Genomic DNA, 18,727 nt, shown 5'->3' with positions numbered 1-18,727 from the left:
GTTAATAAATTGTTTTTATTATACTTTTTGAAGAGTTAATAATTATTAATTATAAATGATAAATAATACATTAATAATATATAAAAATTATACATTGTCAAAACATACATCTTTTTCTAGATCAAAATATAATAAATTTAATTATAAAAAGTTAGTTTTTTTTATTAATCATAAATCGTGGGACAACCAAATTAACGATCAATAATATAGTATTCACGTTCATCCCGCCCTAAGCAAAAGAACAACGCAGAAAGAGTTACAAAAAAACGCAACGTTTGAAGTAGTAATGGACGAAAGTGCGGATATAATTTCTCCTGCACCAAGATAGGTGTAAAACTTGCATTCCAATTGGGATTAAAGCTGAGATGAAAAATTATTATATACATTAAACAGAGACAAGAATCAAAATATTTTTCAATGAAAATCCAACTCTAAACCTTGACAGTTTGTAGAGAACAGAGAGGGAACGGATGCATAAAAATATAAAAGAAACAGCAACGAAAGTTCAGCCGGATAAATAAAAAAGAAAGTGAAGAAAGTTGGTTCAAATGAAAGATTAAATTGATGGGAGCATCAGCTTGAAATCGCTACCGAACTTTCCGAACATCACAAAGCACAAGCGCAGGAAGCCATTACCAACGCACGTCCAGGAATAGTTGAATTTAAACGACACGATTAGGATAGGATAGCGTTGCAAACCTGTCAACAACAATTAGTCACTCTATGAGCTCCTTGTGCACAAATTATCTTACCGTACAATATAAAATGAATTTCTCAACCAAAATATTACTCACATTATGTTGGGTCATGTTAAATAATTGTCGTTATAATCAACATTTCGGGCCATTTTAAATATTATTAATAGTTAATATTGACATAAAACTATAAACAACAAGCCAACAATATTATTTCTTGTACAACGTCTAGTAAAAAAATGGGGTGAAAGCAATGACTGCTAAATTGAACTAGAATTTTATCACTGCGCAACTTCATCAAAGTGTTAAATTGAGTAAATTGGGATTGAGCAAAGTCAATCACAAACATATTACGCATTGGTAGCAACCTAGGCAATCTGAAGTTCAACAGTAAGAGAACGCTGAGAGGAAGACTTTTAATCCTTATATTTTATTATATCAAAAAAGGAGCGCTTATGATGTTCCTGAGAGCGAATATTAGCTCGAAAATAAAAACGTGAAGCTACACTCTATATATTAACAAGTACCTTGCTCAAAAGTTAATTCCTCGTTACGTTTGGTAAAAAGCTAACAAGTGAAACTTTAAGGTAATTTTTTATAAATTCGTGTCTGGTTTTGGAAATAATGAAGAAAATTTCATGACAGTAAACTTTCTTTAATTTGGGATGGATTTTACCGGAACTCTGTAAGAATTACCATTCCCTCGCTCCCACTTCTAGATTCAAATGGAATTGGGTATCCACTGTGTCAGAATATGCCACTCTAATCACCCTCCACGGTGATGAGGAACAGCAAATGGCAGCGCAACAGACCTGACAACAACAGCAACAGTGACAGATCATGGCCACGGAGGATGCGGGTTTAGACGGGCAGTGATAGGAATGATTCTTATTTTGAAGAACATAAAGGGGAAGAGGGGGGTCATTATAAGAAGTGGTGAGGACTGAGGAGTTAAGAACAGCCCCCACTCCTGAAAGTATTGCAGACAAGCTTAAAAAGAAACTTCACTATTATTTTTTTTCAATCTGAAAGTTTTCACTCTCGTGGTCATAATTTTGTCATCCTTGGAATTGAAGTGCCTACCAAACGTACCTAAAATGTTAATTATCTCAAGATGTTCTGAGAAAAGGCATTTGTCGCAAACAGACAATAGAAAGAATGATCTCATGATCCTAAATTCAATATAGGAAAGAAGTAATTTCGCACCAATAGTGATAATCAATGGAAAATAACAGAATCTCTAATGTTCTAGGCATGCCCCAATCGTCTTCTAACTTTCTAGCATTACTAAAGATGAAATCATCCAAATGACTGAATCAACAAAAATTAACATTTTCACTTTCGATAAAATTAAAAAAGCCTGTAAGACAACTATTTCTAAAGTTTAGTTGATTCTAAATTGGCAAAGACAGCTGACAGGAAAAGCAAAACCTTTTTAACCAAATTATGTATTTAACATCAAATTTCATTTTGAAGTTGTTGGCTGATGTTGCCATCATCTTCGACACAACAACAAACAAGCCTTAACCTCACTAGGTGAGTTAGCTACATGGATTAAATAACATCAAAATGTTTTATCATAAATTATATTCATTAACAAAACATTAATTTGCAAGTCCTTTTTTCCTAATCGTTTCACCTATGGTTTTACTTAGTCATTTTCTTTCTCTAGGAATTGGACTAATCTCTATTTGATAAAATAAACTGAACTTGAAACAGTGGGACTTGAAGACAGAACCTTTGATGCAATGATGTGATGCTTCAATCACTAGACCAAGGGACAGTTTGTCATCATCTTTAACAGTAACGTGTTAACTAAAAGTCTTCCAGCTAGAGCACCATCACACATGGAACAGCAAACATGTGCCATTATTAGGGTTGATGGGCAATTAAGTATTTACAGAGTTCTTACTATTTTCCCAAAGCATTTTAAAAGAGAGAAACTAACAAGTGAATGAATCTTGTGTTTGGGAAGTTGTGCTGTTTGAATAAGATTAATACGAAATGATTTGCTTCAAATTAAAGTGCTTTATCTCCTATTGTGTACTACAGATTCAGTTCTAAAACTAGATCATTTGTTTTTTGCCAATGAACTCAATTTGCGGTTTTGTGTGTATATGATTACTCGGCTTTGGTTGTCTCTAGTTCATTTGAGATAAACTAGTTTTTCCTCTGTGGTTATCCTGCTCACGACCTTTTCGGAGGGGTATCTTAGTCAAATCTTGAAAATTGATTGGCATTCTTTTACTGCATGTTTTGTGTACTTAGTCTTTGTTCTTAATCTGTTGTATATTTTGGTTCGCAGTTTTAGTTGAGGATTTCCTATCCTACTGCATTTGTATTGTTCTCTTTTCTCATAATAAACTCTTCATCATTATAAAAATAAAACGCTAGTCTTACTAGTTTGAGTTGGTCGTAATTACATTAGCGGATAAGCAAATGAGTTTGGGACATGCCATAGACACAACCACAATAACGAGACCAAGTGTGTGAATACATATTTTATCCCTAAAGTTTACAGAGTAGATTGGGACTTTAAAGTCTTCGGCATAAGTTTCCTGTCCAATATTTCATAAGCTAATCAGTTAAAAAACTTATCTCTTAGCCAAGCTGGTGGAATGATTATGATTAAAGTCAGTTGCTAAAAAATAAAATGGGTGTTAAAAACTAGAGGTCATTAAAGTTCATATTATTATTACACCTTCCATGCCCCAAAGCAGGATTTGTAATTTCTACGCATTCCCAATGTTCGAGTAAGAATAACGAAGGAAACCTATGAAAAATTAGTGTTAAGGCACGATTAGCAATAGTAACGATTTGTAGATTCATTCAGTCAACCAATCCCTAATTATGGTTAGATAGGAAAGTAGCAAAAAGTGGTAACTCCAAATTTACAAATTTCATCAGCAAGTATCATCATTCTTCACATAATCTTTAGAAGCACATTCAAGGTCTTTACATAGTGCAGATTTCAATATTACATCTCACAGCAAAATAAGAGTGAGATTAAATTTCCAACACTAACAACTAACATCCAAGGGGGAAAAGAAAAGACAAAAGATATCCATACTTAAAACTAAAAACAAAGGGATACGAAACTTGCAAATAAAGTGCAATAGAGAAAATTTCGACAGAATAAGCTAAACTTTTGAATCACAGTAACATATCAGAGACAGAAGACCACTAAAGAAAAAAGGTGATAAGGAAATGAAACTACTGCAGAAATTTTAACTAGGAACAATTAACTATAAGCAAAAGGATGCAAACCAAGATATTTACCCGCAAGTATCAAATAATCATACAATTAATCACCCGAAAGCAGAAACTACAAGTTCAACAGGCAATCATATCTAGTCTCTATCATCCATGATGATTTAACGATGCAATTTACAAAACCAACTATAGCTCTCAACCTAAAACATCATGTAATTGGCATTGAAGTGAGATTGCAATCTGATTTCACAATATAACATCATGTAAATGCAAACATATTTCCCACAAGACCATAAGGTTTTCAGGATTTCTGGCTTAGAACCCACAGGTTAAATGAATATCACTTGCAACTAACATATAAAACCAAAAGGTCACATGCAACATATTTTACAACTATGACAAAAAGATGATGGAAAAGAACAGAAATATGATCAGAATCTCCATATTAAACCTAGGTTATGAGGAGCAGGGATGCCATATAAAATATCCATTCAAAAGAATTAGTCAAGGGGTGATTACTTACGAGAATAATTCTCATTGTTGAATTCCCGGCCCAGATCCTCCTTGGGTTGGTTGTTGCTGTTGTTGCTGCTGCTGTATTTGGTGGAGAAGATTGGCTGCAAACTGTAATGTCGACTGGTATCTCTGATTCTTATCGGCCTCCACTTCTGATGTGCCCTGACCGGCTCCAAATAGAGGAACCTGCTGATTGGAAAGGTCTGAGTTTACTTGCTCCACTGTATATGGCATGACAGCTTGCTGTCGTGAAGGATTAGCACTTTGAACATGACTAGATGAGGTAAAAGAATTATTGGCGTCCAGGAAAGCCTGAGAATTGTATAAAACAGAGGTATCTGTTCCTTGCATTCCGACAAAGCCTTTCTGAGTGCCAGGGGAGTGTTGAACTTGGTACTGATGATTGACATGAGGGGATACAGCTAACTGTCCACTTTGAGAAGGCATCATGAAATTAGTCATGGGTCTAGATGACACAGCACCTTGCTGCTGTAAGCTGGAAGCAGTCTCTTGGATGTGAGAACTGCTTGAGACCACTTGACCAGGGTGGACAGAGGTAGGCGCCACTGGATAAGGCTGGTAGTGAGCATTGTGAATGTTATACATATTCCCCAATGGTTGAGGAGGGTGAATAGATTGATCAACAATTGGATGCTCTGGTTTCCATAATTGAGATTGGTTTCCATCATTGTGTGCAACAGGGGGAAATGGCGGTTTCACAGTCAAGGAGCCTCCTGATGAGCTGGTACCGTCAGTGGCAGATATTTGTGTAGTTGCAGGGAGAAAATTGGTTAACGTTGCAATAAGCTCGGGTGTTAATGCAACACCAGCTTGGGACAGAGAAGCATTACTGCTGGGAGCAAAATCTGTACGCATAGGCTGAACTGAAGGAGGGCCACTTGTAACTGGATATACTGGTTTAGGAGGAAGCTTAGGATCCTCAAGCAATAGTCTGTTATAATCCATTGGCAAAACCTGTTCCTCCTTTGCAGGAATAAAACCATACTCCGCTTGTGAAGGAGGAATCTGCTGCACATACTGAGTGGACTGTGAAGGAGGTAAATGTGATGATTGTTGCATTGGTGCGCTAATTGGAACTTGAGGAAACTTCAGAACCACACCATATAGACGTTCAGGTCCCGGAACTTTCAAAACTTTTGTCAGAAAATCAGAAGGAGGTACCAAGAATAAGGTGGTGTTATCAGCAAACTTAGCAACACCAGCACGATCTTTTGCACTAAGGTAGCGAAGAAATTCAGTGTAAGAAGCAAAATCTTCTTCACTATCGGGCAGAAAGAAAACAATGTCAAAACCAATTGCATCAGCATAGTGTTTTGTGAGTATATCCAACCCTGTCCTCGCTGAGCAATCAACAACATCAGGACTGCATCAAAAGAACAAAACAAACTTTTATTTACAGCATCATAACAGTGCCATGAAAACAGGTATTCATTTTAACCACAAGGGGCAAGAAATAAAAACTGCAAGAAAAATGAAATCGACTGTGTTCCAAAATCACAATTAACCATAGACAGGTTTATTGGGAAAAGGAAGGGAATAACACAAAGGAACTAGAGAAGGTAACAAACAAGTTCGGTTGCTAATAAAAAAAATTCCTTTCTAAACACAACAATTTCCCCTATCCCATTGATCTGAAAAAATCGCTATCCAGCTCTCCATTAAAAAATTGAAATTATCAAATTTCAAAACAACTGAGAGTTTCCTCCAGACACACAATAACTACTTTTCCCAATTCTAATATTGAGCAGTGGGTAAAACCAATCAAGTATTTTCATCATATGCATGTTACACATTTTTTAGAACCAACGTCATGGCAATGCTCGTATCTCAACACAGATAACAATATACAAGGCAAAAGAAGCCAACGAATAGAATCTGGTCCAAGTAAGCATATTCCTATGTCCTTCCTCTTACACATTTCCAAAATTCAAATTAGACATTAAGATCAAAATAGAACTATACTCACAGCTCAGTCCCTATCCCTTTCCCGATAGGGACACATCTAGCATGGCAAACAGGAGTTCCCCCTTTTGCAATAATTCCACGCCAAATATGATCACTATCAGGTTCGGCAGGCCCATGTACTCCAGCAGCAATCCTTGAGCTCACTGGACCAAGATGAATTGGATCCATGCCATATGTTTGTTCCATAACTGACCCACGACCATCTATCCTTGAACGTTTAGCATCTCTGGAGATATGGTTAATGTCGAGTACATCCCATGCACCAGAGGCAGATCTTGCAGGAAGCCTAGTACCTGATGCAGGAGATGGAAGTAACCCCGATGCAGGAGGGGATGGTCTTTTCCAGTTTGGACCCATCTTACTCTTGGAGCTACCATCTTGAAATTTGTGGAGTGAGCTCCCCTCATTAAAGCAGGGGCCAGAAATTCGAGATTCAAGACTGCCTTGAGGAACAAAAGGCCGCATTGGTGCAGTTGACCCAATACCACTAGGTGGGAACTGTCCAGGGAAATTATTAGGAACCATAGGAGTATGACCAAATACATCCATTTGTAGTGGACGAAATGCATGCTCATTCAAGAATACATCAGGTCTTAGCCCATCATTTCCGGGATAATAGCCAGGATAATCTTTGCCAGGTACCTGATCATTGCTTGAATACAAGATTGTTATTCGAGGGTCATTAAAAAGGCGTCCTTGAAGGCCTTCTTTTGCACGTCTAGCTTCATCCACACTTCTAAATTCAACAAACGAAGAATTCCTCGAAGGAAAACTCTTGATTCTCTCAATCTCGCCAAATAAAATCATGGCGTTGTGGAGCATTTGCTCATCAATCTGAACATCAGGAGGATAACCTATCCACAAAACATTGCTAGGTTGACTATCGCCCTTCCTCCCCATTGGAAGTTGTGAATTCTGAAGATATGTGAACAAGTATATATAAGGAACAATAATAAAGTTCAAGCTACAAGTATTAGATATTACATAAAGCACTTCAGTAGCAGGTGCATGCACTTATTAACGGTGTCTTGTCTTTTCCTAAAACAAATACATAACATACGTCCAACAACATCCAAAGACAACACTTGAAATTAGAGGCACGGAACTCTCACCAGTGGTCTTTTCTGTCCAGTATAGGAATCAGTAGGGCCAAAGCTTTTTCCCTGAAACTGCCCATAATCAAGCATCTGATCCTACATCAATCAGTGAAGGAAGCATTAGCTACATGAATAACAAGCAGATAGAGCAAAAACAACAATACCAAATATAAGTTACTGAGGCCTAGAAATCTGTATAACAAAATAACCCAACCAACCAATTTCTAGAAATGATGAAAGAAAAAGTAGCTAAGCAGAAATAGCACAAATCCAAAAACAACAATGACCCAATCAGACATACCTTATTAGTTTAAGAAATAAAATTCATGGCAGACTCATTTTCAAAGAACCACTTACCAATGCTACCACCCAGAATCAGGGTGTGTGTAGTATAACAGGTAATTCAATACAAGGGAGTGGAACAAGAATAAAAAACCAACATCTAAAATATAAACTTACTTTTTTCGAAGTGTTAGACCGAAGAAAGTCTACACGTAAATGGTCTCCACCCATACGTTTTCCATTCATTATTTTCATAGCTTGAGTAGCATCATCCAAATTGAAAAATTCAACACAAGCAGTATTTCGGTCTCTGAAGAACTTAAACTCCTCAATTTTACCAAATTTACAAAATTCAGCTTCCAATTCTTCCTTTGTGACAGCCGTGCTAATACCACCCACCCAAAGCTGCTTACATGGCTTCGCCTGAAAATAGGAGTTTTTAGTAGTTTAAAAACACATCAAAGGAATACAGATTAAATAAATACATGCAGATACTAATAGCAAAGAAACAAACAAATTTTACACTCAAAACATGTTGCTACTATTAAAACCAAAATGCGCGTCTGCAACATAATGTTCAACAAGCCACAACTGGCAGTGAATTTAGCGCTAGATCATGTATATTGTAAAAGAAAGTCAGATATTAGTTATACCAACAGACTTCTACATGACACAACTTCAAGCTTCTAGTGTGATTTGTAGTTTCTAACCAAGATCTAACAATTGGAGAAGCAGCCCTGACACAAGGCTGAAACCATTAATTATTTTGCTTGCACCAAAAATAATATAGGCCACCTGCCCATTTGCAGTTTCTAATCTATACAAGATTCAACCATTACCTGGAATTTCATTTTTTTTTTCAAAATCATTGTACAGAGACACCTAAGAACCGCAAGGTATATGATATTCAACTCAATTCTCCCTGTCCTTAGATTTTAGAATTTAGGGTTCAGTGTGAAATTGGATTAGCTTATTTTGTGTGCAAAACAACTGACAATTAATATTTCTGTGAGTTCTTGATTGAGGAACGAAATTGAGATACAAGATTGTGTGGGTATAAATATACATAATGATTCACAATTCTTAAGATTATTGCTAGGAAATGTAATTCCATAATTAAAGGTGATTTCAACGCACGCTCAGAGACAACATAAGCAGAAGAACACAATCACCACAAACGTCGTTGCAGTCAAATTGCCACCACCGACATTCTACAAAGTTTAAGCTTCAGGGAGAATGTAAAAGTATCTCGTATATTTTATTATATAATTTAGAATATTTCAAAGCATTTTCTGAAGAGTTATTTCATATTTATTATTTCGTGATTTGTATCATCTCAAGACATTATCTTCACATCAAATCAATATCAGACTCGTAATATTATAATTTTCTATTCTCTCCTTGTATCATTCCTTAGTTAAAAACTTGCAATTGAACATTTCTTTAAAGGATGAAGAGTCAATTATAATCAGATGATAGGTTGCTGTTTGTTATTTTGGACAGGTGTATGAGAGTAGTTCTCGTCACAATACCAAAAAAATAATTTACTATTTACGATTCTATAGCAGCAATGTCAATTTTATATATGAAATTATATGATATTTGTTTGCATTTATATTAATTTAGACGGGAGGATCAAATACATTGAAAGGCGGAGGACTAGAAATTGTTTTAAGGGCTACTATTTAGAGGGGTTGTTTAATGATTGTAACCGGAACACGTCAGATTTTCTGAATAACATTTTTCGTAGAATCCCTGGTTGCAACACGGAAGACCAGGATAAATAGTTGTTGCTGCCCACTTATTCGGCGTTGAGGGACATTTTTTTTGTGATTTGAAGAGTACGAATATTTTTTATTTATTTTTTTGTGGACAAAGAATGTCTACTTTTTAGATATATGAAAATGAGATAAGCGGTGATGTTTGGCAAGTAGTTGCATGTAAATTGCGGTTAAGCGTTATCTCCAAGAAATTCCACATCCACAAATATTAAAAAATAAAACTAAAATATTAATAATAAGAACTCATGAATACGGTGATTGATTTAAGAACCTTTCTTAGCTGAACACAACACGCGATGAAAGATGCACCTTATCACAATATTGCCCCAAGTCCCGTATGATGCAAAGTTTAGCCATAGGTTGTTAATTTGCATTTCATTTATTTTAGATCTTTTCAAAAAATTAGATCTTCGTTTCAGATCCAAAGCAGTGTCATCATAAAACAAGCTTTCAGGATTCACTTTTTTCCCACCAAAAGATGTAAATGTACTAATTGACACAGGTTTTAAATTTGGTGAATAAGTTAAGGTTTTGAAAGTTGCCTACATTATCACAATTTGACCGCATTTGTAATTATTACCATGAGCATCAAGGTTTGGCCACAATCAGTTAGGTTAACAACTTCTTTTGGAGCCAAATTCGGGAATCAAGTTTTCGCCAATTCGTCAATCTAATTAACTGATAATAATAAAATTGAGAATTTAGGTTATGATTTTGAAAACTTAAAAGTTTATGTAATTTTAATCAACACGACTCACGACTAATTCATTTCGCCGCCTATCATAGAATCGATTCTGTTAAAGATTTGACTAAACTCGATGTAAATTAATTCCCCGCTACACCGACCGAATTTCGGATCAATCACATGCACAACGAAGAGAAATACGACAAATGTTGAAAATATGTATTTTAAAAATAAATTAAAAAGCGCATCGAACGATTTTTGGAAGCTAAATTGCAACGATAAAGATCGAAGTGAAACAATACGGTATAGTTATAGCGACAACCATATGAATAGGGATAAAAAATACAGAAACCGTTAAAATCTAAGAAGAGAGCACAAACCGGTCTCGCAAACTCAATCTTCAAGTAATTGCCACGGAGAGCGAATCCTTGTAGATTGTTCTTAGCGGATTTAGCATCTTCAACGCGCTTGAAGAAAACAAAAGCGTAACTCCGAGACGAATACGATGTGACGCTATCTAAAGCGCCGTATTGTGCGAACAGATTCATCAGATCGGAGTCGGTTACATTCGGCGCTAGATTCCCAACCCATAGGTTGTTCGAAGGAGGAACTTCGTCGAAATCCTTGCCGCCACCGCCATATGCAGGCCTCATTGATTTAATCGGAAACGGCATTGGATTCGGATAATTGAAGAAAAATGAAATGGTAGAATTGAAAAATTGAGCGGAAAAATAAGGAGAGGTTTGGTGATGAGAATATTTCCACGGCGGAGGAAACCCTAGGAGAGAGAGAATCGCTGTTACAGAGAAGATAGATATAGTAGAGAAAAATGCTAAAAAATAAAATAGGGTGTATATATATATAGGGTATGAATGAGCCTTGGAAAACTTCGGGTCGGGTACATCAAACCCGGCCCAGATTTAATATCAATTCAACACATTTTCCTAAAAAAAAGTTTGGCATGGAAGCTTGTGGAATTTTGAGAATGAGAAAGAGTTGAGTAAAGACGTATTTATGTAGAGACAACTAATAGATGTATAATATATTGTTAAATAATAGTACTAACAAATATAAATATAAATGTATGTATTTTAAAATATGATGGGTTGATTATATTTTCAAACAAATTTTTCTCTTTGAGTATATGTATTAAACTGCCTGTGAGATCGATCTAACCAGGAATCATTAATCGCTTAATTAGTTTGAGTCTCTCTTTTAATCGGTTATGTACTAAAATGGGTATGAAATGGTTTGAGTTGGTAAACTTCAGCATAAAACTTATGACTCGATCAGTTAGACCAGTTTGATTATGTGAGATCAATTAATATTAAAAAATGTCAAAATCACGTTGTTTTGAGAGATGAAGAAATTGGTTCTTTGCAATTATGTTTATAAATATTGCAATTATATTTGTCAATTGTAAACTTATGGACAAAAACATTGTTTTCAATTAAGTTTAAATTTTATTTCTTCATTTTTGTTGTGATTAAAGCATATAGCCTATATTGTATGATTATACTCTCGCTTATTTGCGATATTTTTGTTATAGACAAATCTTCTATATTCTTTGTTTAATCTAATGTAATGTTGTCTTATGATAATTTTTTATATTAGAATAAAAAATAAAAAATAATGTTATATATATTATGAATTTATTATAATATTTTTTATATGGACTGAGTTAATATTCAACCAGTAATTCACTCTTATAACTAGTAAAACATTGGTCTAATACCTTAATTTAATCATTCATCGATCTTAGTTTAAAAACACTAATTTTGACAATCTCATATAAAAATATACAAAAACTTAATCGTTAAGTATATCAAGTTCCACCAGAAGAATCATGTTTGATGTGAGTCTATCATTATTTGTTCATTTACACTTTATTTGTTTTCTATTTTTTATCTATAGGTTATTAAATTTTATAGGAATTGAAAAAACATAATCAAGGTGGAGAAGTCTCATTTAAATGCATATTTCTATGAACCAATACGAGAGATTATTTTAATGAAGACAAACATGATTTTAATGCATAAAATGTTAATTATGATGATTTTTGACTTTTAAAAACTTATGATATTAATTATTAAATGTTAGATTTTAGTTTGTCATTAGACTTAAAAGACATGTAGTGCTAATTGTTTGGACGTGTGTATCGTATATTATTTTTTAAAATTTAATATAATGTGATATGTAATTTTAAAAACGTGGTAATGATGTGAAATTATTTTTAAATTTTGTTAATTTTATGTATTTGTTATAGCATTCTGTATGCAAAGCTACCATACCTATATTTAGAATGAGCATAGTATGATATTTCATGCATTTTTACAAACAAATATGTCTATATTCACTATATTTACTGATATAAACTAGTGGAGAATACAAATAATCAAACATAGCCATAACACATAATAAATGTTTTTAAATAAAGGCACTGGTTAAACTCTCAAATCAGACATATAGGCAAGATGAGTAGAGGCTTGGATTATCTATCTGCCATTACTTTTTATATCTATCTCTTTAAATATAATGGAACATAGATAATTGAATACTAGAAATGATATATTATTTTTTAAATATCTGATCATAAATCAAATAAGTCAAATACTAGGCACTTAGATAAACATTCCCTCTCTCCATTTCTTTAGGTGTGAAAAGGTTTAGGAAAAAAAGGTAGAAGTGAAAAGGATGATGAATTGTACTATTCAAATACTTCTCATATTTAAATATTCCATACTGGGATGAGGAATCTCCTTTCATTATAACAGAAAAATAAAATAATAGATGTACAGATGATCGATTAAACCATTCAGACATCACTCTCTTATTGTATTATACGTATAAAATACAAAATAAGGAGGAAACTCTTTCATATATCACTTCTTTTCTAGTGTTGTATAGGCACATAATATTTGCACAATCATACAAGTTTTGTATCCAAAGTGTACAAACAAAAGTAAGAGGACCAAAATCACACAATTATAAAAGATAAGGGACTAGAAATGCAGTTTAGCCAATTTGTAATTGTCCTAGCAATATGGGTTCAGTTAGAAATTCATAAAACTATAATGATTAAATTATAACTATCTTGCAATAAAAAAACTAAGACTAATTTGGGTCCTTTTAATTTAAAAAACCTCAATGGCCACTGAATTTACCATTTAAAAAAACATATGGTGCCGGATGATCAAGGACCTAACAACAATTTTTTAAACTGAAATTTAGTCCCAAAACGCACCTCAGTTTTTGACTTAATCTTAGTTTATTCCAAAGAGATACTCAATGGCCTCACCATATTATAGTATTCCTTTTGAAGGATAGTGATGCCCATGAACTAACCATCAATCCAGCTTTTAAAAAAAACATCAATGATCAACATGTACCTCAATAATTCACCTGTTAAACAGAGCACTATAATAATGTCCAACAGCAACATCTTCAGCTTAACATGTTAGTTCATTTGTGATTACAGAAAATAAAGGAGAGGCAGTGTCCTCCTAAATGTGTTTATACCTAACTATATTTTTCTGAGGGACACAATTCGCTGTTGGTAAGTGATCCAAAGCCTAATGGAGCTCGAACTTCGAAGCTGAAACTCTTTTGGCTATATCAGCTTTACCCTTCCTGGTCCTTTGTAACCTTTAAAGTTGTCATTCCTGATGATAATGCAGATGCTGTGATTTCGAAACAGGTAAAGTTCTCATCAAATATGTCACGAACTCCGTCAATTGGGTGAACATAACATCCACCAATCCATCAATCTCTGATTCATACTGCTCGTACACAAAAAATGCCATGAATGCAGAGACCAAACCTACATAACAAAATCAGACTGGGTGAAAATGAAATCGCAGCAGCCCATCAGAAAATTATGCAAATAGGAAATTGCAAGCCCATACCTATTCCTGTAAGAGTTGTCAACAACTTTGACACTGTCAAGATTAACTTCAGAAAGTAAAGAACAACTGCAACCTGCATAAGCTCAAAAATGTCACATGAAGGAAAAGATTCCTGGAATCTCTACATCATAGTGTATCTACACTCGCGCATAAATTAACCACTATTTCTAGCCCACTTCTCCATGAAGTATGCAAGACAGTTTAGACAGAAGAGTAAAATAGTAACCTGCAGGCTAATTGGACCATAGAACTTGGGACTCGCTTTCCAAAACCAAACAGTAGATCCAGACATAAGGGTAATTCCATTTTCATTAAACAGATAACGTTTACACATCATATATTCACAAAAATAAATTAAAATTCACAAAATTAAGTTGAATAAAAAAAGCAAATTTATTTTATTAAAAAGATGAGAAGGCCCCGTCTTTTACCTTGAAGAATGTAGACCAATCATTCCCTTTGCCCAGGTTTCTTATATTTTGAAAACCCTTGTTCCACTGATATACTATAGTTGCAACCAAACCTTTCATTGTGGTAGCAGAGATCACAAAACTAGAAGTGGGTATCCTCGGTATAGAGAAATTAAATCTGTCATAAAGTGTCATGCATTTAGTGCTGATAGAACAATTTCTCCTTTTCAAATGTTCATGAAGTGTAAAAATATGATGTAACTCCTGTACTTAGCACAGATTTGTGGTCGAATGAATAGCTATTATGGCTGATAAGTAATATAGACATATCACTCTTAAAATAATTAAATTAAATAATATGTTCTATAACTAAATCGCAATCATGCAAAACATAACCAACATAATGAAAACGGAGGGAGCACCAAATGTTGAACCATCACTTTGACAGAGAAACAGACTTACATTGAAAAAATTGCGCATCACAATATACAGCAATTTGAAGACATGAAGCTTCCTAAGTTTGTTAAAAGTATATAAATATAAAGTCCCGGTATTTATGAGAAAGCACTTACAGCTTAGATGGTAGAAGACAGTATCCATAGAGAAGTAAAGTGGCAACCAGCAAAAGTCCGGCAGCAGATGATATAAAACTACGTCCGGAAAGGAAAAACCAGTAAAACAACAAAACCAGCACAATGAAATATGTAAAGGATGTCTTCTCGTCTCTCCACAACAATATGTTAGCCACTGCAGCAATAACGTTAAACATTAATCTGGCTTGATAAAATGCTACCAAACTCTATGTCTAGGATAGTTAATTAAAATGGTAACAAGAGAAAGCATTGTGTTATAACCTTTTCCACCACCAAGCATCTTATCTGCTTTTGACTGTTCAGTGGAATCGCAGCAACTTGAAAAAGATGAATCCTTGGCTAAATTAGAGAATGATCCTACGGTTAATGTGATGCCTTCCTGTAGAATTCAATATCAGCTAATATAAACGCAAATGTTAAGAGTAAAAATTTCCATACCATATATGCGCACTGCCAAATAGAACATCCAGTCTGTTTAGGATAATGAAAAACTCAATTTATACTGTTTTCAGCAATTCATAAATCACTTGAAGCTAGTTTTTCAGAATCACATTCCAGTAATTGATAAATCATAAGAACCCATCCTTAATTAATATCTTAAAGCACCTGGATTAACAGAAGTAACAACATACTGTACAAATATAAGTAACAAGACCCATTAAAGTGTTTTTTTTTCAATTCTTTTTGTTTGTATGAGGGAGTAGGGTTTGAACAGTATGAAAAAAAAAGCAGACTTTCTTCTTTAATGACTCTCCATTCCTTACTTCACATTTTGCTTGTTTGGAGGTTGCCACATAGTTAACCTCATATAAGTGATACAACTGAGTTACTGCTAATTTTTAACACGAAAAAGAACAAGAACATACAAGATTTCATGACTAACAAAGTAAAAAAGATAAATGAAGGAAAGAAATGAGAAGATTTAAACCTCAAGGGAGACTAATGGCGAGTATCCAATATTTTTCTGAGCTGCTGTGCAGTTGAATGTTCTGGTATGTGTAGCTAACTGAAAAAAATGAACTAATAACGGATAACTGAAGTATCTGGGCCTCAGCTTTTCATGTAACCACCTTAAAACTTTCAGGAAGTATTGAACCAAATTGGCAGGGAGTTTGATGAATGGTCTGCAATTAAAGAAAGGACTTCTCTGTCTTGGTTAACAGCATAAGAGGTCATAAACCAGCAAAAAAGAATAACCAGGAGCAGTGTCCTGCTGCATGCAACAGTGAACCAAGCAGCAAACCAAAGTAGCAAATAGACCAAAGAAAACCACTATACAAGAGAGATTGACCGAGATGAAACACTGCAAGCTAACTTTGTGTGCTAAGGGAGGGAATAGCAAGATGCAGTTCAAACAGACATAAATTATAGGGTCAAAAGGTATGACGCTCCTAGATTGGCAGGAAATAACTAATTCAATATGGCCTGTGGCTGGTTTATTCCAAATATATGAGCATAGGAAATCTAATGTACAAAGCATCCCCCCTATATATTAAACACCCCTGTGCTATGCCACAGCCATGTCAAACATATACCAAAACACTACTCATCTTTACCTCGGATATCCAAGACCTTCTAACAAAAGGGAGAGAAATTCCCAGAAATTCATAGGTTCAAGATTCGTAATAAAAAATGCCTGCACAAAAAAAAATTAGCACCTTGTTATGCATGAATATCAATTCAGAGTAGACCACACACCCCACTGATGTTCAATATATTTACCTTTCCAGCCACAGAAACTGTTCGAAAATTTAAGGCTTCTTCTGCACAGATATGTGCATGAGTAACATTCTCAGAAAAGGTGAAGTCTGAAATATTATCACCAGTCCCTATAATAAACTGAAATGAGAAATTGTTACTCAAAAAAATGAATCCCATGACATGGGAAAAGTAGCAGGAAATTTAGAGATATGTTCATAATAGAGCTTGAATGGGATTAGGAAAGTGAAAAGATTTACGGAAGTAATAGTGCAACAACCATAAGGTGATTTCCAATTTATTATATGGATTGAAGCTTACATTTCACAAGGTTTCCCACTTTCCCCCAATTTGACAAATGATCCTATAATGCATACCACAATTGACACAAAGAAGTTTATGTAAAAAGAGAAGCACCTTTGTAAAACCATATCTTGCTAACTTTAGAAAACATGGTATAAAGTCTGAGTCACCAGGTCCAAAAACATTACTAGGACGAAGTGCACATGTCAATAGGCCATCAATGTCATTGACACTCAGGATCAATGCTTCTGCTTGAGCCTTAAGGTCACTTAACACATTGTCCATCTGCAATTCACATCCCCTTATTAAAAAAGCATATCTGTCTAAAAACACAAACCCTGTAATATTTTTTTTCTTGTAGTTAAAAAGTAAATAAATAGGACGAAACTTTTTTTAACAAATAACAAAGGCATACTTTCCAGGGATATGCCAGCGATTCATTGCCGTAACGAATATCATGCAAACCATCAAAAACGACATCTGCAGAGCTGTTGTATATGAGGCGTTTCACTCTACACTCCCGGCAAGCACTGATGACATTCTTTGCACCTGGATCAAAAATGAAAATTCATGGAAGTAAATATAAAATCCAAATAGGTTTTCAATTTAAGTTCCGGTTGCACTTACTGAATATGGAAAATTGCTAGAAAATGCAACCAATGTGAGCACAGTTGTGGTCATGACAAAATTGCAAATACAACCACACCTCATTTTAAGTCCTGTATGCAATAGCAATAAAATAGAAAGTACCTTGAACTATAAGTTTGTAGCAACTGTAGAAGTCTTTTGCATTCAAAGCATCGACATCCATATAAAACACGACGGAAGAACCTTCTAGAACTGCAGAAAATACATAATATCATATTTTCTGCTAGTTTCTCAAGTTGAAATCGTTATTACTCTCATATTTTCCACAATTTCACAACAAAACAGAAAAACACGTGGATTTGATAATAATTTATGATGGATCATAATATTGACCTTTGAGAATGCGGTGCTTATCGCGAAGGTCGAGATGGAAGTAAGAAGCGCGAGAAGAAGAGAGAGCTTGAGCGAGAAGCGAGTCGGAGTCGGAGTGATCGAGTTGAAGGGAGTGAGCGGAATCGGCAACTCGAACGATCCAGTTACCGAGTTTCAACAATCTGAGAACCAAGGATCTTCCAAGGAACCCTCTGCCACCTAAAACAACGCACGTTTTAGGGTTCAATTCTGTGAAGCGATCTTCCATTGCTTCAACCACTGTCAAAACGATCAATGTTAATGTCGTATCATGTTCATTTCATTCACGTTGAAAACAAGAGAAGAGAGAGTGGTTAGTGCCTTCACCTTTGGCGCGGAAACTGTTACTCTATGTCCGTACGATGCAAATGGGAACTGAGAATGGCATCCTTCATGGAATCTACATCATATTCAATGTATAATTCTTTATATATTAGAAGTCCATTTTTTATTATTTTTATGAGTTTTATACATTGTTACTGTATCATTTATTATTCATTTTAAACTCTTCAAGAAAAATAGTTCTTATTGATTGTGTATAAATATTTATAATGTTCCGTGCAT

General features: G+C 34.7%; 2 protein-coding genes and 1 long non-coding RNA gene across 5 annotated transcripts; 1 reads left to right on the top strand and 2 right to left on the bottom strand.

The window, feature by feature from the left end:
* On the bottom strand, positions 326-11,069 carry LOC109325469 (flowering time control protein FPA). Of its 3 annotated transcripts, none has more exons than XM_019557867.1 (6): positions 10,636-11,069; positions 7,967-8,212; positions 7,523-7,603; positions 6,412-7,325; positions 4,432-5,808; positions 326-699 (listed from the first exon to the last, which is right to left on the bottom strand). In XM_019557867.1, exons 1-5 carry the CDS (start codon positions 10,927-10,929, stop codon positions 4,443-4,445), a joined length of 2,901 nt encoding a protein of 966 aa, XP_019413412.1. In that variant the 5' UTR covers positions 10,930-11,069; the 3' UTR covers positions 326-699; positions 4,432-4,442. The 3 variants fall into 3 exon arrangements, with proteins under 3 accessions (XP_019413412.1, XP_019413413.1, XP_019413411.1); XM_019557868.1 differs by lacking the exon at positions 326-699 and adding an exon at positions 1,718-1,867; XM_019557866.1 differs by lacking the exon at positions 326-699 and having other exon boundaries at positions 3,586-5,808.
* Positions 3,050-4,178, top strand: LOC109325471. Its single transcript, XR_002105138.1, has 2 exons — positions 3,050-4,048; positions 4,101-4,178. It is a non-coding gene; the product is annotated as an uncharacterized LOC109325471 (long non-coding RNA).
* LOC109325732 (3beta-hydroxysteroid-dehydrogenase/decarboxylase) lies at positions 13,591-18,604 on the bottom strand. Its single transcript, XM_019558260.1, is given in 14 exon segments — positions 13,591-13,919; positions 13,921-14,075; positions 14,161-14,233; positions 14,592-14,748; positions 15,143-15,317; positions 15,425-15,542; positions 16,092-16,287; positions 16,720-16,799; positions 16,886-17,002; positions 17,279-17,449; positions 17,580-17,713; positions 17,915-18,004; positions 18,146-18,403; positions 18,491-18,604. Coding segments are annotated over 13 exon segments (1,767 nt in total). The 5' UTR covers positions 18,393-18,403; positions 18,491-18,604; the 3' UTR covers positions 13,591-13,865.

Source organism: Lupinus angustifolius, chromosome LG13 (genome assembly GCF_001865875.1).
Source record: "Lupinus angustifolius cultivar Tanjil chromosome LG13, LupAngTanjil_v1.0, whole genome shotgun sequence".
In the NCBI taxonomy this organism is placed as follows: Eukaryota; Viridiplantae; Streptophyta; class Magnoliopsida; order Fabales; family Fabaceae; genus Lupinus; species Lupinus angustifolius.
This window is presented reverse-complemented; position numbering and strand designations above follow the sequence as displayed.